General features: G+C 32.2%; 1 protein-coding gene across 1 annotated transcript in view; it reads right to left on the minus strand.

Moving 5' to 3' along the window:
• Positions 1-1,204: 1,204 nt before the first annotated feature.
• Positions 1,205-23,644, minus strand: part of COL11A1 (collagen, type XI, alpha 1) — a 220,804-nt gene continuing 198,364 nt past the window's right edge. The window contains exons 55-65 of the mRNA XM_011935227.1: positions 23,142-23,195; positions 15,377-15,430; positions 14,377-14,484; positions 13,765-13,818; positions 13,620-13,655; positions 13,474-13,527; positions 11,716-11,965; positions 8,066-8,178; positions 6,560-6,628; positions 4,551-4,784; positions 1,205-2,903 (exon numbers count right to left, since the gene is read on the minus strand). Of these exons, the coding sequence (XP_011790617.1) occupies positions 2,757-2,903; positions 4,551-4,784; positions 6,560-6,628; positions 8,066-8,178; positions 11,716-11,965; positions 13,474-13,527; positions 13,620-13,655; positions 13,765-13,818; positions 14,377-14,484; positions 15,377-15,430; positions 23,142-23,195 (1,173 nt within the window). The 3' untranslated portion in view covers positions 1,205-2,756. The remainder of the gene's footprint in view (positions 2,904-4,550; positions 4,785-6,559; positions 6,629-8,065; positions 8,179-11,715; positions 11,966-13,473; positions 13,528-13,619; positions 13,656-13,764; positions 13,819-14,376; positions 14,485-15,376; positions 15,431-23,141; positions 23,196-23,644) is intronic.

The following is a 23,644-nucleotide window of genomic DNA, read 5'->3' on the forward strand; positions in this document are numbered from 1 at the left end:
TGGAGGAGAAACAAGATTTGAAATATACAGAATCAGAAGGTAGTCTGTGGAAATTTCTCACAAATTTTGTAGTGCATATGACATATATGTAATAGAGATTTTGCTAAATTTTTAAATAATCTAAAAATTTTATAATACTTACCAAAAACGACATGACACAGAAATATTTCTAAGGTATCAATAAAAAACATTTTTTCACCTTGCAGGTTAGAGTATCTTACTCTACAGGAAGTTAAACTATGAAATCTCTTATAAAGAGGCACTTGATTGCAGCCAAAAATATAATATAAAAAATCACAGAAGTGTTTCAGAAAGATAGAAACATTGTTTTTCCAGATTTCCTGGTATTTTTATGTGTCAACTTTTTTAATAAAATTAATAATTTGTTGTAATATCTCTATTCATTATAGTCACTTCTGTACTTTGTGTTTGTAGTTTTATTTCTTAAAGAAAGTTAGATCAAATTTCCTGTGCACTAAGTCCATGATTTACCCTGCCTTCAAGGTCTATACTATTTTTTGTATTTTTCATATGAATAACTTATACCTGCTGGGGCTAGTATTAAAATGTCATCTAATAGTTTTTTTCAATTCTGATGAGCTTTCTTTTGTCTAGACTAAATCACTCATAAGAGAGAGAAAAAAGTCTGTTGTCCTGCAGAAGACTATATCCATATATGGGAAGAATATAAAAGCAAAGCCATTCAATTTTCTATTCATTCTGTTGAGTGCCAAATTAAAGTTTTTTTGTTTTAAATGGATAACACTGCATCCCGGAGGCAGGCTAATATGCAAAATATTTTGTTATTGCTATACTTTCATTAAAGTAAATTTTCCAATGTATACAATCCTTCTATTCCATGATACAAAAATTGTACGTATGTTTTAGACAATTAAAAAGTTCTGAATGTATTACTAATTTTGAAACAAAAACACTTTTGACACTTTGTAAAATACTTAATTACAAAAAGATCTCTTTGAAATTTTAAGTATAATCTGCTTTTATTTTATAAATTTAATATTACCATGTTCTTTTTACTATTTTACGCATGTGGGGGATTTAGACAACTTATCTCTGAATGGTAATATGTTTGTTCAGAAGTGTAAAACTATTCTAATCTGGATGGTCAAGAAAGAATCAAAAGCTTTATCTGCAATTGAGAATAATTTGGAAGCTATTTAAGAAAGAAAATGACCAATCCAGGTAGCCAAGACTTGAGTTTATTTATTGGATTCATATCTCCCTTCTTGAAAGGACATTTACAAACTCGATTTCAAAAATAAAAGAAATTCTTTATGACAAATTTCACGTTTTAATTTCAATATTACAGGTATGTTCTTTTGTGATAAATTATCAGTTGAAACTGTTCCAGTGAAATCTGGTATCAATTAATTTAACACTTTATATAAGAAATAATAAAACATTTATTTTCAAGTCTTACATATATTACTTAAAATAGATACAAAATTCAGTTTTTAATTTTTAAATTGTATTGCTATTTCAAGCTACCTTAAAGTAAATACCTTAGTGGGGAAAAAAAGTTTAGACTTTCCTGAATAAGTATGACTTAAAACAAATACTCTTAATAACAGTCCACCATATGTTATTTACTTAGCAATTAGGTAGGTCAAATGATTTATAAAATTATCTTGAAAGGAAAAGAGTAATGTTTGTTGGGTAAGTAAAATAATTCTTGAGACTGTTATAATATGCAACTTAGAATCAAATTCAAGAACTTGATTGATAAGAAAATCTAACATTGCACAAATTCATAAATAATTGCTTAATTTCCATCTTTAATATTAACCTGCATTATTGAAGCACACTGAAAACAATGAGATAAGGTAGAAAAAATTATACATATGATTGTTTGCTTGACAGAAGCATTGATTTGTTAATATACTTTCTTACACACATTTCCCTGTCCAAAAGTATAAACTTGCTTGTTTTCCACATATACAAGTATCCTGTGAAATCCTGGATTCTGAGAAGAAAAAGTTTGAGGTATAGCCTTGAATAAAGCATCAAAATGCATAATATTTTTGGCTGAAATTCAGCAAAATGACTGTCGGCAGAGAAGAGTTGATTGGAGTGTGCTTCCAAAAGTCTTCCAGATTTTTGCCCTCTGAGAATTTTGTTGGCGACATCAAATGATTGAACTCTTCAACATCAATATATACAAAGGCATTTTATTATTAACCAAAGAAAGGGACTTAGAGTCATCAGAAATTACAACTTTATTTTTTCATAATACATATATTTATTGCCATCAGAGTTCTGCAATTCTCATAAAATTAGAGTCAGATGGAATTCTGGGACATGTGCAAGTTTTGGAAATGGACACAGATAACAGTATAGAACTGTACACAAAATAATTACAATTTATTAAACACACTGTTTTAGCACATCCTGGATGGATGAGAATGAGCACCATATTTTTTATGAATATATATTTTTCTCTTTTTGTTTTCTACAGCACCAAAGAAATTCAAATAGGAAAAGGAGAGATGAGAATTGGGAATCAAGAATCAGCCCTGTTTCCATCTTAGCCACACTAACTTATATCTTTATGATTTTCAAAGCTTTTGTCATGTGATTCTGCCCTCACAAGGGCATCGGTATTTCCTAAATGGTACCTGCATATGTAGCAAGTTGTTTTCTATACCATCCTTATTCAAAACTTGCATGTGGCACAAAATGGGTTGGTGGCACCAAGGTATATTTTCTGTTGATTTCATGTGTTCTTTGTCCTAATCTTAGCCAAGAAAACAAACGGGACCAACTTCAAATCCGAACTTCTGATTTTGATCACCGAAGTCATTGATCATGACATCAACAATAGGTACTTGATCAATTTTTGGTGTATTGATTTCAATGACAGTCTTTTCATAGCCTTTTCTGGACTGTAAAATAAAGCAGAAATAAAAAGTTACACAATCGTTTAATATTTTAAAGTGCATCCTAATTTTTCTTAGGCTTCTAGTGGAGGTAAGAAGCTGAGAGAGAAGAGAATAGAAAAATAAATTTTCTATTATCTATGTAATAATTCTTATTACTGAAATAGTTCTAAATTTTGAACATTGATTACTACATTTAATATTTAGCTGTAATTACTTAACTATGATAGAGCTCTATATTTCACATTTAAGAAGAATCTTGAGTTAATAAATATAATTTAATATGAAAATTGATGCTGGTATTGAATCCTCACATATATACATATATATATATATTTTTTTTTTCTTTTTTTTTACTTAACTATGATAGAGCTCTATATTTCACATTAAGAAGAATCTTGAGTTAATAAATATAATTTAATATGAAAATTGATGCTGGTATTGAATCCTCACATATATACATATATATATATATTTTTTTTTTCTTTTTTTTTGGAGATGGAGTCTTGCTCTGTTGCTCAGGCTAGAGTGGAGTGGTGCAATCTCAGCTCACTGCAACCTCTGACCCCCAGGTTTGAGCCATTCTCCTGCCTCAGTCACCCAAGTAGCTGGGTCTACAGGCATGTGCCACCATGCCTGGCTAATTTTTGTACTTTTAGTAGATGGGGTTTCACTATGTTGGCCAGACTGGTCTTGAACTCCTGACCTCAGGTGATCTGCCCACCATGGCCTCCCAAAGTTCTGGGATTACAGGGGTAAGCCACAATACCCAGCCCCTCTTGTATAAATAATACATCTTTACCATTATAGTTAAGACATACATGGTCAAATTCTGTTACAGAAAAATTTGAATACAGGTTCAGAACTACAATGCAGAAGATCAAAAGTCAAAAAATTTCTTCTGCTATATGTTAATTTTATGAATATTTAACAATAAACTATATTGGAAAAGCTTTTCCCAACTCTTTCTCCATTCATTTGCTTTATTCTCTCTTCTTTATTCTACTTGCACTACACTCATTTTGATGAAAACATGAACTTATTTATTTATAATTGTGACTTCTCTTTAGTCATCAATACTCGGCTAAAGCAATGAGCTTCTTAGGGCACCTATTTATTATTTTCTTATATAAAATCCTATGTATGTGAAAAAGGTACTTCTATAAGATAGAGATAACAACAATGATAGTGGATCTCAAACTGATATAGTACAAATTAACAAGTTTCTTATAAACAAAATATGGGGCTAAAAATTATTGATATTATAAATGGTGTAATGGTGATTCCTTTATCTGTCATTTTAAAATCACCAATAAGGAGGCAAATTACATAAGGTTTTTTATTTTCTTTTTCATTTTAGGAATAACTGACTGTGATATGATTCAAATGTCAGGATTAACAAAATAACATAATCCAAGATTACCTTCTGTTATGCCTTTAAAAATATTTCAGAGTGTCTATGTGTGTAACTGTGTGTGTGTGTTAAGATTACTGGTTTCTCACATACCATAGTTTAACATGTCAGGATTAAGCATCAAATGTTAATAACAACTGACATCCATTTCATGAGAAAAATCTGGCTTAGGACCAGTTGAAACGGTGACATGTTGCCTCTCATCTCTGTGAAGGCAGACAAGCAGAACTTATACCCACCGCACAGCCGTCATACAGTGCTTTGATGAAAGGGTTATTGTCATAGGACATCTCCTCATCATTTGATCCCAGGAACCGAAGGGCTTTGTCATAACTTCCTGATGACACATCATACCAGGCTGCTGACTGATGACAGTGGTAGGTGAAATTTTGCCGAGCAGAGGCAGTCAGAAGTTTCAGGAATGTCATTTGCACCATATTGATGGAATTTCCTTCAACATCTAAATATGAAAGCTAGGAATAAAGGAATAAAAAGGCACCTAATTACTCTTTTCCTCCTTTATGCTACAAAGAATAAAATCACCGTGGACAGTGAACTGTGATGACAGAAGCATGTAGATGAATCAAAAGTCCCATGTTAACCTAATTGAAAAAAGTGTACATTGAGGGTCAAGACCCAGAGACAAGATTTTATGAATTGCATCCCACCTAAGTTACTGTAGCCGCTGCTTACCTTTGAAACAATCATTTTATCTCTATGTCTTAGTTTCCTAAACAGTCAACTCTATAAAAAATGCATTAGTTTCCAAGAAATGTTTCAGTATATTTGTGTATCTTTTTGAAAAACAAATTGGTAAAATAATGAAACAATGAAAACCAAGGAATCTCAGAGTAAGGCAAAGATTAGCTGGTTTTATGGTGTTTGATTTTGACTATTCCTTTCAAACATTTCAAAATGTATCAGCTTTATCCAAATCTGTAAACATGTTCCTGCACTTTTCATTTTTGGGGCAATAGTTCTCAAAGGTTATTAATATTTTCAGAAATGCCTGTTTGTCTATTTTTAGATGATGTTTGTACTCAACATTGTATTGCTAGCACCAAGCATAATGTGCAAGACAAGACAAGTTAATACTTGTTGAGTCAATACTTACTCTGTAATTATAGCAGTAAAATAGTCTTAGCTGTAAATTATTAACAACTGTCTCATATCATCTTTATAAATTGTCTTAGTTTTGGTAATTAAAATATCTGAGTTCAGCTGAAACATATACACTTAAATTTGAAAAAGAAAGTTAACATGTTCACCTAGATTATAGATTAGGTTAATGTAAAGGCAGTTATCTGTTACTTTCTTCCTTAAAACAGATTTTACTTAGTTCTTACTGAATAGCAGATCAGATGATGAGTATTTTTGTGGGGTTGAAGAAAAAATATCTACTGGGAAAATTTAATCCACACAGATAGAGTTCTATCTGTATATATTTTTAAACTTATACAAAGATAATAATGTAATATGGATGTTTAATATGCAACTGGAAGACTATAATACATAATTATAACTCCAGTGGAGAGCGTCAATGAAAGTGGTTAACATGCATGAGTTTGTATAGAAATAATAACTATATAGTCATAAATGGAAAATAATAGCTTTTCAAAGAACATTAAACAACTGAATAATTATCTGCATAATTGGAAAACACTTTAAATTCAATAAATTCTAAATAAAATACTTTAAACACATGTATATGTTTAAACACCTTTTAAATATGAATTTAATTTTGACATCTAATCTTAAAATATCTTTAGAAAATTACTGAAATGAACTGGTAACTGTACAGAAATCTTTAAATTTGTTCCAGAACAATCAGAAAAAGTTGCACATTCCAACTTACTGAAATGAAGAACAAAGAAGGAATTAGGTTTCAAGTAGATAGAAAATGAAATAATAGGAAGATATTAAGTAGATACTATATTCTTTATACCTGACATTTCTAACATAATCAATTTTTATGATGTCTATCTCAGGTACTTAATAAATTGTCTGCATGATTTGATCCTTGTTTTCAGTAAATTTAGCATATTTCCATTTACTTTTATACAAAAATGTTAGGTTGCTTTAAGATACCACAGTGCTCTAAGAGATATTAAGTGGAACAAACTAGAGACCACAGCAAATCCTCCTTTAGCATAATTTAGACTTTCACTGTTAAGGTCCAGAAATACATAATTAGAACTTCACTTCTTGAGTTTGTGAAAAACCATTTCATGTTGAGGTAATAACATACCAGTTTTCCCCTCTTAAATTCACTAAACCAACTTCCTGGTTTCTCCTTTGGCCATGATGAAATTCTTACCTGTTGTAAAGGAATAGAAAAGTTAGTAAGTAGGTGAAAATTTACAATATAAACAGTATCTTTATACACATATAATTCATTTTTAGTAAGTGAGAAAATAAGGAGTTCTTAAAATCATTTTAAAATGATACAAATTAGATTCTACAAAATGAGATAAAGAGAAAACTTTGAGATAGATCCTGCAAATTCTATGCAGTGAAGATTGAGCCATTTCCTTTTTGTTCTCTCCATCAGCTCTAAAGGAAAAGGGGAAAGACGACCTGGTAAAGGCGTACTAAGGGTTGCAGGGGACATTGGTGGAACACTCAGAAACCCTTTGCAAAGGAAATCCTCAAACTGTCAGTCAGCGTCATCAAGCAAGGCAGGTACCATCTTCACTCCATAGCTAAGGAACATGTTTGAAAGTATTTAGACAGTAGCTAAGGAGAGATGCTATGTGAAAGGCATTGACTGGAAACAACGCGAATCATTCCCTGCTAGTTAGAATATTTAGAATCTTTTATAGATCTGCATTTATTATTCTGCTTTGTGAAGAACAGCAAAGGGTATATAAGTCCTCACAACAGGGAACTTGAGTTATCTGTGTAAGAAACGGCATTTTCTGTTTTTCCACATTTCTCTGGAGGCTAGGGTAGCTTTACTGTGCTTCATCATATGCCAAGTAGGGTTGGGAGATGGAAGTTGTTTCTTCTCCTGCCCTTACTACCCACTCTTTACTCAGAAACTTAATTTTTCTCCCAAAACCATTAGTCACACATAAAGCTACTTGTTTTGCCTTGGAGTTTCTATGCCTCTATTGTCCACACCCTTTACTAGGAAGAATGAGATTTATTACATGAAAACCAATAAAGACAAAATGTCCCACTGATAAAATGTTTGGAGAATATGGTTATGCTTGTGAATAAACTTTCTTTACATTAATGATTTGCATTTAGCTTTGAAGATAGAACTCAGTATACTGGTAATACTGTTAGGTAAAAATTAAATAATTTGTTTAAAGGAGCTAAATATTTAAAAAATATGTAAGTACAGAAAAGACTCTTGTTGTATATAAAAGATTAATTCTTTATAAAATTAGATATTTTGGGTGTAATATGCAGCTGTGAGGTCTATGATGTGGTAATTGGGCAGAAGAACACTATACAGGCACTAAAATTTGAGATTCAGCTGTGCTGTGTCATGGAAAGCCATAGAATTTTAGAGAGCAAGCAGGTGCAGAAAGAATACATCTGGGTAAAAAATAAAGAAGAGAAGTATTTGTTAACTCTGTGCATCAATTTGGTGCTTATTCATGTTTATGCAAATGAAGTGCTCTAATTATTCTGTAAGAAAAGCAGATAAATGAAAATATGACAGTATAATTTTCCTGTTTAGTTCAATATTGCAAAACATGGCAGGAACTGTCAACATTCACCACCAAAACAGATTGGTACTTACTCCCTCAGATTTTTTGTCTGGATAAATGCAAGTCTCACCACCAGATGTGAAATTACAGTAAACTTTGAAGGAATCTCCTGAGCAACCTTGGTTAGGATCAATCCAATATTCACCTAGAAGGTAGAAAAAAATATGTCATACAAAAATGCATTGACATCATTGTTGAAAGCATTAGATATCAAATTTTGTTAGAAAGAGAAATAAGAAAAATACATGTTAATAGATATTTTTCCTTTTAAGCTTTTGGGCATATTGTGGTATGGTTTTTAATAGACAGTGATACTTTCTCTTGTCTGCCTCAAAGCTTTGCAGATGCCCCATATATTCTACCTGGAATACCTTTTTAAAATTCTTATCATGCCTATCACTTTTTGGTTTCAGCTTAAATATCATCTTCTCAAATATTAACATTTCATTTACCCTTGTGTAATAAATTGCATGCATATTGAAATAAGACATACTTGACTCCAAATCTCATAAGTATTATTCACTACTTAAGTAATCTGAGTAGTATAATCAATATATTTTCTTCCTAGTTTATTCATTCGTAACAATGGAGGGGATATCGGATCTACTTAGCCTCAGGGATCATACCTTTGCCTTATTTTATATATAAAAAAAACTTCTTGCAATAAATGTACTCTCTCTTTGAAGGGGGTCCTAAGAAGGACTACTTTATATATTTTAATGCAGCCTGCTATTAATGTTATTGCTGAAATGTTGCAGAACACATTTTATTATGTGAATAATCATCACCATTCATTTGGTGTTATGTGAGTAAGCATTGAAAATAGTGGGAGTAGCAAAGTTATTCTTTAGATAACTGACAATATGGTTTTAGTTAACAAGAGTTACTAGGAGTCAAAAGTGATATACATGTAAACATTACTTTGCTTCCTTCTGTTGGTGCTCAGAAAATGATACCCCAAAGTGAAAGCCTATGAAGCAGTTTTTCTCTGACCTCTGCCCTCCTGTCTCTCATCCCTCATTCTCCCCTGAGGCAAGTCATAGAAATTAGAATCCCTCCTTCCCAAAGTGGGTCATAGAAAGCCAGCTATAAAACCTAAACACATTACTCTAACTGTTAATTTTTCTGCAAAGCCAGCTATAAAACCCAAACACATTACTCTAACTGTTACAGTAGGTAGATAGTCAGACATAAACAGGGAAGGAGAGTCCCGCCAACCTCATCAGGAATGCCAGGCGACCATCAGATGAAGGTCAGGCAGTTGTTAAACTGTCTCGCTAAAATAATAATTGGTTGCAGCTGGTGCCAGGGAATGCCCTTTCCCTCATAGAAAACACCTGAAACTCGTGACCAGCAGCTTCTTTATATGATCTCAGGAGGTAGGCTAGTGGGCTCAGCATGTGCACTAAGATGCAAATGGTTGGAGTTTGACTGGTAGATAACTTTCCTCTGGGAACACTCAACCGGTAAGGGAAAAATGCCTCAAGTGAGCATACGCACAACTCTAGTGAACACAATGTGTGTGTGACCCCTCCACAGTGCTGACAGCCCACTGCACTTGCAGACAGCCCACCCCAAGGGAAAATCAGGGGAGAAGAGATGCAAACCTCAGAAACATGTCAATACAGAAAACCCCAAGTCAAAGGTCAAACCACTCACTTAAATCCCTCAAGACGACCGCTTGACCCTCTTCCAAGTGCACTTTCTTTCATTCCTGTTCTAAAACTTTTTAATAAACTTTCACTCCTACAACCCTTAGTATGGCATATGGATTTGCCACTGCTAACATAACCTTCACCCACCTTTCTGTGTAACAGTTGGCCATAAAGAAATTAAAACCTTTATCCCAGAGGGGTTCTACCCTGTACTTGGGAGGATGGAAAGCTACAATACAGAGGCCAGAGAGAATCTGAACAGAAGGTCTTACTAGGTTTCCCTACTCAGATTAGTACCATTAGCTCATACCTTTTTTTTATCCAATATTATATTGCATTTCTACAAAGCTGTCCCTGCCTTATTGAACCTAAGCATAAAATCAGACAGCTTCCTCTGTATCTTTGCAGCTTGAATCTGAAGACTCTTACGTCATGTTAAACTATAATCAAATACATTTTTAATACTTTTCTCTTGTTAACCTTTTTTTTTCTTATATAGGGGTGGCAGCTTTGACCTTTATACTGAGAAGGAAAGGAATCAAATTCTTTCTACCTTTATACTTCCAACTGTTTTCCATCCTGCCACTTCATTTTAAATATTTGAATTACATAAGACCACTGGTTATGAACTTTTAATATTTTAAAAGCTCAAATTGCTTATCTTGGTGCTGGAACTCTAAAAAATGCAATATCAACCTGCTTTATCTTCTCCTACTACTTGTATATAAACAGGAAAAGTATTCTAACAGTCACATAGCTTTAACATATTTTTTAACAAAAAATCTACATTTTTTCAGATTACACCATTAATATACTCATGTCTGAAACAAATTAGAATTCCCAGGAAAAAAAAATACAAGGAAATAAAAAAATCATCTAAGATTTTACCAAGTAGAGATAACCACTGTAAATCTTTGATATTTCTTATATGGTTTTTAGGAGTATATAACATTGAATTACCTAAATCATCTAAATCCTTTGCTTAAATAATACCAGTTAAAAGTAAATCTCCTTATAAATCACTAAACTAAATGTATCTTTTTCAGATAAACATATTATAAACATGAAGATGTCAGATACCAGTTTGTATAGGAATACTAACAATTACCCGCGTTTTACCTTTAACAGGTGTGCTTAAGATTAGAAGATTTTTGTGACATCCTTTTTTTATGCCGGCTGTTTTGGAACTACACTGAATTTTTCTATCTGCATTGAGTTACTTAGATCACAGTTATAACTGTCATTATATGACTGGTAGTGCAAAATGATATTTTCTGCTGAGTAAAGGGGAGACAAAATAGTTCAACATAAAGTGGGAAATTTTAAAATCAGAAGAAGATCTGCCCCTTGCTACTTTAATAATTGTATGAGTTTAGTCAACTAACTTAGCATATCTGAAACTCTTTCTTTCTCTGACCAGTAGGTATATAAAGATTTTGTCAAAGAGTTGGTATGATAAATTATCCTAATTGTTATTATTGAGTAAGCTATTCACAGTTGTTTGGAATATCTGTGGATGAGTTAAAGATACATTTTTGCTCCAAGCTATCCAAATTCTTAAATATTCGGTGCACCAAATCATTGCTAAACTGATAGATCAAATATACATCAGTTATGCTATTTACACATATCCATATTATTCATACTAATCTAAAATACTAATCATATTAACGTAAGTATTCACATTAACATGAAGTTAGTAATCATATTACAATATACACATGTGTGTATACACAATATCTATTCTGTGATAGTCATTACAAGCAAAGTACATTTGTGTTAGCTCTAAACATCCAACAATGATCTTGTCATAGTTTAATAAAACCTTATTTAACAGACAAGGATTTTCCAAAGCAACTCTTGATTTATACAGTATAAATGATTTTTTCTGTCTAGAAGAGAATTAATAACTGTTTCGTTTTATTTAGAGACTATATTAAACATTTAACTAGAATAAACGAGCTGACAATGCACCTCAGAAACTCAGAGGCTCAGTACATTTGCTTTGTCATGTATTATTAACATACCATCTGGGAAGTCAGGATGGCTGAGTTGCAGGTCTTTACAAGTTCGGGCTGGATTGGTCTGAGTACCCATAGGAAATTTCATATGCTCGATGTCTTGTTTCAGGGAATTGAGGGAACCAAATATTTCTTCCATTCCATCTGAGTAATCAAGAATATTATCATCTGCATCTGCTTGCATGCCTTCAGTATGTCTTCTCGTTTTTTTGGAGGACAAGATTGGTAAAGGCTGAATGACTTCACCAGGTGGACCCTGTAAAGAAGATAATATGAGTGCACTTGTTTCATAAGGTGGAATATTCTGCAGATATTAATTATTACTGGTTATGTTTTTGTTATAAGAAATTGGAGTTGGTTTAACTTTTCAGTAGCTACAAAATTTATGCTATAGGATAAGTTTATAAATATACAAATGTCATAGATTCTTCTATGATGAACTTGGTGGAAATACTGAGGTAGGTGAATAAGTTATATGACTTCTTGCCCTTTATGTACACAATAATATAGTACAGATTTGTGTAGATATGTTATATATATTAGTCTCTTGTTTATTAATTAGTCATCATTTATATGCCCTAACTCTACAACTAGATTGTAAAGTCTCTGAGGATTAGAACAGCACTTTAAAGCTACTGCGCTCTTAACTGTCTATTATATTTGATAATTTATATTATAAAACATTAAACATTAAAAAATATGTACACATTAGTTTGCTTCAAATACGTGTGACTTAAATTATTATAAATGAACAAACTTAAAATAAATGCAACCAGACTTGAATTTACATTGAGAGCAGAGCTATACCAAATAGTTATCACATTGTCATGGGTTGAATTGGATCCCACGACAATTTGTAATGTTGAAGTCCTAATTCTCAGTATCTCGGAATGTAATTCCATTTGGAAATACAGTCACTGAAAATATAATTAGCTAACATAATGTCACTAGAGTGGGCCCCAATCCAATGTAAGCGGTATTCTTATAAAAAGGAGAAGTTTAAACACAGACACACCCAAAGAGGGAAGATAATGTGAAGAGACAGGGAAAAGACAGCCACCACAAGCCAAGAAGAGACGTGCAGAACAGATCCTTCCGCCATGGACCTCACAAGGAGCCAACACTGTCAACACCTTGATCTAGGACTTCTAGCTTCCAACACGGGGAGACAATACATTTCTGTTGTTTGAGCCATCGACACTGTGGTACTTTGCTATGGTAGCCCTAGCAAACTAGTATACATAAAGTTGGAAAGATTTTAGCTCAAGAAAGAAGAATAACATTTCTTTCACATGGATCTATATTTTAATTCTACCATTCAATGAGTTATGTGAAGCCCAGAACATTTTAGTATTAATAAGTGGTAGCGATTACTATTGCTTTTATTAGTATCCTTATATATGCACTAGGAAAAAATGGGAAGCATCTGAATTTTTGTCATTATTCCTAGAGTCAAGCATAAATGTATCTTTATGGCATAAAATAAGTTGGTTTCAGTAATGTGACAAAATAGTATATGATTCTCTTGAAAAGTTAATAAAAACAAGGCTATAATATATAATTAGGGTATTTATATTTGAAGAGTGAAATCAATTAACATTTAAGTCATGGCATGTAGACTTGATTATGTAAATGAGATAATGTTTCCTATAAAATCAGCACTTTTGACAGAATGTGTTTTTGTCTATCTTATAATTCAGAGAAATCATTGGCAGCTTCCAGATGCGAATTATCAGAACATCACTCTTGTTAACATGTACTTACCGGAGGCCCAGGAGGCCCTGGAAGACCACTGTCACCTTTCTGGCCAGCGGGTCCCTGTTAGAAAGAAGAGAGAGGACATAAATAAAGAAGAGGCAATTAAATAGGTTTCAATGAAAAATTAAATTGTCAAAGGGAAAAGTACTTACAGTAGAGCCTTTGTTACCCTTTGGGCCTTGAGGACCCTAGAAAATGCAAAGGCAAAAGCAGAGATAAAAATCTGGAGCATTTGTGTCTCTTTGTTATATTTGTAACTTAACCCTACCCTATAAGGTTATTTTGTCTTGTACTTACCGGTAAGCCTGGAGGACCAGGTGGACCTAAGGGACCAGCAGGACCAGGAATTCCCTAGAGAGAGAATCAGCCAATGTAAAGGATTTCCTCAGCTATTTCATTTTCATGTTTTCATAACTTTTCAACATTTTCATAACAGCATACACTGTAAAATTTAGAGTATGCAAAAATATTTATGAATGGCTTAAATATTTTTCCATGGTGAATCTAAAAATTAACTTGTGCAAAATAATCGGAATTTTTCCTATGTTGCTACAATATCAATGAGGTTTTTCTTTTAAATCTATGTGTGTATATGTGTATATTCCTTTATCCCTCAGAATATGATTTACAGGTGATGGGAATTTAGTACATGTTTGTTTAAATAATACTCAACTGTAATTTTTATGGTTTCTAACTTAAATATTGTAAAACTTATTTACCCTAGGGCTGAATAAAAATATCTTTTTAAGAACATTACTGACTTAAACAAATTAGAATTAAGACACTCTAAATTCTTTCTTTGATCATACTTAAAGGACTCTGTGTGTGTGTGTGTGTGTGTGTGTGTGTGTGTATGTGTGTGTGTATGATTGGAAATGAGTAGGAAAAATAACCTGTAGTTTTACTCACCCCATCCCCTTTTGCTCCTGGAGATCCTTGAGTTCCAGGGAGCCCTTGGTCACCTTTTTCCCCTTGTTCTCCTGGAGGACCAATCAGGCCAATTAAACCAGGATGTCCCTTTGAAAGGCAGAGAAAAAAGTTAATAACATGTGCATTACTATCTTCATAAAATTTTAGTTATAAAATATTTGCACATTACATTTCTAAAGCATAAAAATGAACAATGCTGATAAAACAACATTAAAATAACCCTTCTGAATGAAATATACAGTTAAAAATCTCCTTCTCATCACCTAACTGGATCTTTTACTGCTTACTTTAAGTGAGGGCTTTATTAAGCATTGGAAGTAATACAAAACAAAATGCTTTCTAAAAATATCATTTTAAGTGCTCCATTTGAGGAATCTCTCAACCAATAATGACCATCTATAATATTAGTTGAATAAACAACAGAAAACTCATTATTTTAATAAGCATCTCATTTAATATGAAATAATTTCTATTCTTCAGAGACTCTGCAGTCTTTAAAGGGCATTTGAAGATTTAAAAATAATCCAAACAACAATAATACCATTTTTAAAAAGGCTCATTTCTCTAAGTACTTGGTGCAACTCAGCATAAATTATAGGAGATCAAATTAGTATTTGAAAGATATTTCTAGTTTAAAATTTTTATTTTCACATTTAAAAACATAAAAATAGATATTTTGTTATTCAGGCTGTTTATTTTCTGAAGAGTTATTTTAGTATAACCATATGCTTTCTCCATATGGTTGCTATAATGGAAACTTGAGAAGATATAGCACTGAATTCTGGCACATTTTTCACTATTTGCATATTTTCTCCCCTCTAAATACATCTGGGAAACTAAGGATTGAAGCTTTTGTCAGGGTTAGAATGATGAAGATATTGTTTGACATTTTCTTTTGAATGATTTTAATCTGCAAAAGCAGGGCTATTAGTATATAAAAGCATATTCTTTTATCCATAACACATTCTTTTATTCTCACCTTTTCACCCTTGGAGCCAGGGTCACCTTTGAGACCAGGTAAGCCAGGAGGTCCCTAAATAATAATAATTAAAAAAAAACATAGAGTAGGCATGAATTAAAGAATCCTATGACTAGTCACAGACCTAGCTTGGTTTTGAAAATACGGAGTTGAAAATAGTAATGATTAATGTTGCTTTATTTTTAAGGCCTCTAAGTAAATTTAAATATTTAAAATGCTACAGTTTAATTTGTAACCATAATATTGATAATTTTGATTAAATGAATGCGAAGTTAGAAATAGAACATGGTTATATGGGTTTTCAGTTAAGAAGAAAGTGTCAGTTTTAAGTACGCTAGTTTTAGAAGGGATTTCCAAATTACATATCCAGTCAGTCAAACATTTTTATGTTACACAAATTTAAAAGGTTATAATATTTTTAGTACAATTTTTGAAAAACTCAATAAACTTTTGACAGTCAATAGATCTTTGATAGCCACAGGAAAAAAATTAGACAAAATTTTAATACACTGTTTGGTTTGTATTTAAATAATAACCTCTATTTGTATATGTTAGAATGGTTGCCTAATATTCTATAGAATAAGAAGATAAGTCCTATATATACAAAATTAAAACACGGAACTCTGTAATTCTTCTAGGCCATGGCCAATTTTCTGAATTCTGATCTCAATTCTTATTCTTTGTTCTCTTGAAATTAGATATCTTTCACTATGATTACTGGAGACAGACATATATTAAGAATACTTAATAATTCCAATAAAATATTGCATGTATATTACTCATGAAGAAGTTAGAGATCATGACTACTAATTTCTGTAAGCTAAACTATACAACGTTACAAATACATCAAGATGGTATTTTCAGCTGTAATTTCTAAATTATACCTCATATCTAAATGATTTATGAAATTAAATAAATTTATTTTTTATATAAATATACTTCTATTTCAATAATTTAACTTTTTTAATAGTCCTAGACTAAGACATTTATCTATTTAACTTATATTTCTATGAAAATTATGGCATGACGTTAGCAACTAACTCTTTGTCCTGCCTTCCAACCAAAAATATTTTCATACTGATGACTTTTGAACAAACTGCTTTATCTACAAATTGTTGTACTCTAGCCCAGGCACAATGGCTCACACCTGTAATCCTAGCAGTTTGAGAGCCTGAGGTGGGAGGGTCGCTTGAACCTAGGAGTTCGCAACCAGCCTGGGTAACATAGCGAGACATTTTGTCTCCAAAAAAAAAAAAAAAAGCAAAAACTAGAATTGGTGGTGTACACCTGCTGTCCTAGCTAATTGAGAGGCTAAGGCAGGAGGGTCACCTGAACCCATGAGTTTGAGGCTTCAGTGAGCTATGATCACACCACTGCACTCCAGCATGGGTGACAGAGAACACCCCGTTGCTAGAAAAAGTAAACAAAACAAAAAAACACACCACACTAACAAACCAAATTGTTGTACTACAATTTTCAAGACAACACAAAATACAGTCCTTGTTGTGAAAGTATACAAGTGAAACTACGCAGGCAACAGATGCTGTTGGAAGTGAAACTGAGGCTAAAAAAAAAAAACGATTTATATGTGACTCATGAAATTGGGGCCACGATAACCTAGATGTCACTACTGCTTGCCACAAGTAAGGCACCCAGCAACAAAAGCAAACTGTTCATACGGTTTCTCTATGAATTAGAATTATTTTGATAGAATTGAATTATCTCAATTATAATTTCAGTAATAATTTTCACCACGGCTCTACGACAGCAAATTGTTTTAACTTTTTACCAACGTACATCATGAGTCACCACTACTGTATCTTCTACAAGGTTACCATGAGTAATATTTTCCTCTATCTGGAAACACTCTATTTCTTCAGTGTAAAAAAGCACATTATATCCTGGTCCATAATTTTTGTGAATTTAAAGCATTAAGAACTATGGATCTGATCCAAGCAGTGTGATGAACTAGGAAAAGTATGGGTTCAGAATAGGATAGGTATGGCATAGAAACCAAACTCTCTTCTTAGCTACTTAAATTAATTGGACAAATAGAGCTTCAGTTTTCTCATCTACAAGCTGGGGACTACAATTCCTATCTCATAGAGCTGCTACATGAATCAGGATGGGCCTCCCTATTCCTTAGTTTCTGAAACCTGCTTCTCAAACTGAAACTGTGAATATCAGGAAAGAGCAGGAATAGTGTTAAAATAAATTAGCGCTTGTGTAACAATGGTATTTTGGACTATCATTAGATATATTTATGTTTTCAAATTCAGTTAATTCTCTAAGTATTAAAGTGGACAATTTCCCTATATTATTCAATTAACAACAGACAAAAGTTATTTTCAAACAAGCACATGCAGTTTTAAGTGTGGATATACTTAATAATAATCTTCTAATAAGGAGAAAATTACTAATCCTCAGAGTCAAATTTATATGAGTTTAGTTACATTCTCTTTTATATAAGAATAAACAATCATCCCGCCCTGCTAAATCTCAGACAAAAAGATCACAAAGAAACGAGCAAATTCATTTTTGAGTATACAGTGATCTCCCCATTATCTGGTGCTTTGCTTGCCACATTAAAAACTGTATAAACAGTGAAGCATAATACAAATTTGAATTATTATCATTAGTTTTAGATATGCTACAGATAAATACCTGTCAACTTTTTCATCCCATTCTAATAGAAAAAACTAAAATGACAAAAAAAGAACTACTAGTGATTCTAATTGCTCAAGCTTAATGAAAAATATATTAGACATTATTTGTGTTTTGAATGCATTAAAAATCCTTTGCATAAATATTATCCATGAAGAAGTTAGAGATAATGAGTACTAACTTCTCTAAGCTAATAATCTCTCACAACATTACAAACTACATCTAAAGATGAATTTGCCATATAAAATCAGTTTTTATTTTCATCAGCTGGAAATAGAAATTGGTATGATATTGAGAGCAGTTATAAATAACCCTCTGAACCTGAAACAGATCAAAAACATCAACTCTGCATATAAAAATGTTATTCTAACTATACATATTTTCTATTTTTCTCTTTCAGATATTGTAAATTGAAAACCTCCAGGGAAATACATAATTCATAAGTAATAAAGTGAAAAGGAAAACAGGGATGATACATTCGTAAGTGTCTAGAATACACAAGCAAACATTTTCCCCTGCAGTATTATGCTTTCTGGAATATTTGCTTTGATCTGCATTTCAAAACTCTAGTTCATTGACATTTAAAGAAACTGCAGATACTACACTGTATTTAAAAGACTAAATTGTGGAATAATATTTAATCTGGTGAAAACCAAACGCTTTGTTATTTAAACCTTTTTAATCATTATGGAATGCTACCCATATCCCCCTTGTCTACAAATAAGTTAAATGTAGCATTAAAGAAATAAACTCGAATTCAGTATCCCATCCTATCTTTTAAGTTTTTATTGTTTAAAAAATAATACTATCAGATATGTATCATTTTATTATCGAAAGCAGAAATGTGTGATAATACTAAATAATCTTGTTTGAACATAAATGCTAAATAATTTTTCAGCTGCATTAAAACAGATAGAGTCTTAAAAGAATATGAAACAAAACAAAATAAAAGCTTAAAGCTAAGACATGTTAATACTGACTTCAAAAAATCAAATACATTTTAATTTTTAGAGTAACTAAATTAATTATTTCAGTTTTGATTTTGTATCAGAGGGTAGAATTTAGACATCATCATTCTTCTCTTTAAAATACTCAATTGGTGAGGCGTGGTGGCTCAAGCCTGTAATCCCACACTTTGGGAGACAGAGGGGCATGGATCGCTTGAGCCCAGGAGTTCAAGACCAGCCCAGGAGTTCAAGACCCAGGCTGGTCAAAACTCTATCTGTACTAAAAATGCCAAAAATTAGCCTGGTGTAGTGGTACAGGCCTGTAGTCCCAGCTAATCAGGAGGCTGAGGTGGGAGGATCACCTAAGCCTAGGACCAGGTTGTAGGGACTCGTGATTGTGCCATGGCACTCCAGACCCAGTGACAGAGTGAGACTCCGTCTCAATAAATAAATAAATAAACAAATGAATGAAACATTCAGTCTTATTCCCATTTAATGTTGGTTGACTACTAAAATAGCAGTATAATTCAACCAATACAAAATTCTATTGAAATTTTTAAAAATCCTTTAAGAAACCCTAATAAAATTATATTATACTGACTAACGGAGTCCCACTTAAAAAAATAAACTCGAATAGAATTCTTTATAGAGGCTCATCATCATCCTTAGCTTTTGATTAGCTTCCATATGTGCTATTTATCTTTTTTGTTTTTGAGGCGGAGTCTCGCTCAGTTGCCAGGTGTAATGGTGTGATCTTGGCTCACTGCAACCTCCGCCTCCTGGGTTCAAGCTGTTCTCCCACCTCAGCCTCCTGAGTAGCTGGAATTACAGGCGTGAGCCACCACGCCCAGCCTGTATGTGCTATTTGTCAATCTTCAATTCTATACGGTGATCTAAGTACACATTTGTAGTGTGTGTGTGTATGCCTATACACATATACAAACGTAAATATATGTTGAATTCATGCTTATAAACAAGTTTTTTACCATGTGAAATATGTACTTTTTAAAGTAAAAAATAAATACTATATCATATCTGACTCTAGTAGAGCTGATAGCATAGTGTGGGCAGACACCAAGCAGAAATCATTTTAAGAGTCTAAAAAGTTAGTTTTTTGTATTCTATTCCAAAGAATTTCATATCCAGAAACTTCCTAAAAAATTGTTAAACTTGTCTATGTGGGTAATGGATGCTCTGTTAGATATTTCAATTGTCTAAATAGGCAGCTGCCAATCTGGAGAGATGAAAGTAGGTAAGTTGTACTTACTGAACAGCTAAGTTGTATTTAAAAGTTGGGGAAAAGGGAAATGTCTTGGTAGCTTTATCTCACCAGTAGAAACAATACAGTAGGTAGTTACAGGCAGCTTCTAGAAGGGGAAAAGAGACCCAATAGGTACTTGTGGAAATCCAGAGATAAGCAAATTGAAGCCTGTGTAGATTTGGATATGGGTGTGAATATATGATATAATGAGGAAAAAAATCATCATGGAGAAAGTATTATTATTATAGCTTTCACAAAGATTAATTCGGAGATTAATAGAAACCTCTATGAATTTCCAAATCTCTGTTAGTCTCACAGCCACTGTGTCATCCACACTTAAACCTCTCTGTTCCTTCTTTAATAATCACATCATGTTTCTAAATAGGGAAGGATCCCTAGAGGAAATGACATTTAAACGGTCCAACTCTGTGTATATCTAGTATTCTCTGCTTGAGTCTATCATAGTACTTAATATGCTAACACTCTAACTTTTGTACAAAAATACAAGGTATTTTTGTATAAGTATAATTGTATTTGATCTCTTCCATTTGCTTTAATAGTCAACAACTTTTGCATAAGGTTTATTGATGATACACATCATGAAGTTGAATTTAGTTATTTTCCACTAAGAATATAAAATTGATTGTTTTTCAAAATATGTATCATTATTTCATTTATCATTATATCATTATTTCATTCATTTAGTGATTCTTGATTTGGTGCTACTCGTGCTAATTGGTGACATAAAAGTGATTTACAAGTAATTCATTTAATTAACCTAAGAACCCCATGGGGTAGAAGATATCCATATCCCAATTTAACTCATTTAAACTTTAGAAATATCATCGGATAGAGGCTAGCAATATTCCCATTTTATAATTGGGAATATATAAATGAAGAATATATATATAATATATATACAAATATATAATTATATATAAATATATATTTAAATATATATATATATATATAAATGAAGAACTTAAAGCTAAAAAAAAAAAAAAAGTAGTGTTCCTAAAGTCATCCACCAAGTAAGTGGTAGTGCTTGTTTCTGAACCCGAGAGTTTGGCTCTAGAGTCGATAACCTTAACTAGCAACCATAATAAGCTACTTCTCATTCTGATTTAAAAATTACCTACTAAAATAGATCTTAGTTGAGTTGAAAGGCTCATTGAATTGCCATAAACGGCATTTTGAAGATAATTTCTCTGCCCATCCTCACCTCACGAAGAGTAAGTAGCATTTTCATTGAGATTAGACATCACAAATCAAGACTAACTAAAGCTATGAAAAAAAACTACACATTCTATTCACATCGTAAGTACTCTCCATAAAACAAGCAGTCAGAATGGAATGTGCCCACGCAGCCCACTTCTGATGCTTATAATTCCGCTTTACCTAAAGGATTTGGAAATTATTCTGTCCTCTTGCACTGTAAACTCACATTTATCTAAGAGTCAAAAATACAAAAGTTTGTATGCCGAATCAGGTGGTATGTCAGAAGGTTTTATTTTTAATATTAGCTGAAGGAAATCCCCAGCATGGTGCTTTTTATTTCATTTGCAGAAAGGTCAAAATATTTACTGGAAAATCTGAAATAACAAGAAAAAAATCTCTGGCAAATTTTAGAGTGACATTAAGGCAAGGTATTTTTTTTCCTTCCAGGCTCTGACTCTGGGCAGTTATGAGTTTATCATATCTAATGAGAATATTCCTAAGTAATGATACAGATGTGGAGCTGATGCTGCTTCAACCAGGGCCCTTTTCCTAAGCTGATGAGGTAATGGGCAGCACTGATCATCTCCTGCTTGAAATCTACCAAAATTTGATAACTTTTATATAGTTACTACATAAATGATCTTTAAATTCTTCAGTGAAAGTTTAAATAATCTCTTTAAAACTTATGAAATATTTGGTAGGTATGCTAGAGGAAATTGCTGTGGCATCTTTGTTGAAAGGAATAACTAAAATTCTTCCTGAATGAATTGTGAATCCCAGTTGTGATGGCTTTGTGCATATGTTTCTATCTCTGAGATAATTAATATATTTATGATAAGAAGCATTTGAATAAATTTTAAAATATATAGAAGAACTTGACTAAACTAATACTCATCACACATACAGAGTGCTATATGTATCGTTTGCCATTTTGATTAATCGCTTCACACTTAACTATTACTGGATAATGACACCCAAAAATCTCTACCATAAGAAATCTATACATAAAGCAAATAAGTCATCTAGTAAGGAATTATTTTAAAAGGCAAGTCTTTTGTTCTCACTTTCTGTCCAAATTTGTATCAAGAATAGCTTTGGATCCTATAATAAACTCCATCTATGAATAATATCCCTGTCAACAAAATGCTGTATTGCATTTCTCAAGCATGTTGTTTGCACACAGACTTAATGATAGTGACCAAACTTCACTGTTACAGCAGCCATATCTTTTTTCACCGAGTTTTATTGTTTTATATTTCAGCCTATATGACTCACGAAGAGAACAATTTATTTTGTCAAAGAATCACTGTATGCTGGTGCCAGCATACTTTTTAAAGTTAAATGCCAGGAAAATAAGTGTAACTGCAAAGGTTTTAGGGAACTATCCAGACTAGGAAAAGCACTGGCTGGATCATTAGTGGCATTTCATTCAGAGTGGAAATATTTTTTTTCATCCAAAGTGCATAAGAAAGAAACAAATCTTCTGATCAAGTGGTTTATTTTCCATATACCTATCAGTTAGGATTACTTTCCTCTAAGACAAAATAATATACTTCTTGGACTATTAGAAAAAATACAAACCTATTTATAAGCTAAAATGTCAAAAATTCTAGCTAATAGACAATTTTGTTTTAGAAATTCTCACTATTTAAATGACTGAAAAGATCTTACTCACCATAGGACCAGGTGGTCCATCTTGGCCTGCAGCTCCAGGGAGACCTTGTTCTCCCTAGAGAAAATAAAAATGATTGATTTTTAAAATTAATAAAAGAATACATATTTATTTCTTTATTTTAAATTTTAGAAATACGATAAGAAAACAAAGCAAATATCACTCATAATTTCTGCCATATGGAGGACATCTAAAAATATTGTAAATAATTTTGTGCCTTTACTATGCGTATATGTCTATATTCACATACACACAAATATATATATAGATGTATATATAAACATTTCACATCACTGAAATTTTAAAATTTAGTTTTCTATTTTCTCTTTATAAGTCAGTGTTTCACCATGAACTTATTAAATAAATGATATACTTAAATATTTAGATAGTATCTGACTTTTTTACATTATATTTATAGAATTCCCACAAAATTATCCATATGATAACTTATGGAATAATGCTAAGATAAGCACCTTCATTCATAATTATTTTAAAATGAAAATGTT

The sequence above is a fragment of the Colobus angolensis genome, unplaced genomic scaffold, assembly GCF_000951035.1.
Source record: "Colobus angolensis palliatus isolate OR3802 unplaced genomic scaffold, Cang.pa_1.0 Scaffold141, whole genome shotgun sequence".
Taxonomy (NCBI): domain Eukaryota; kingdom Metazoa; phylum Chordata; class Mammalia; order Primates; family Cercopithecidae; genus Colobus; species Colobus angolensis.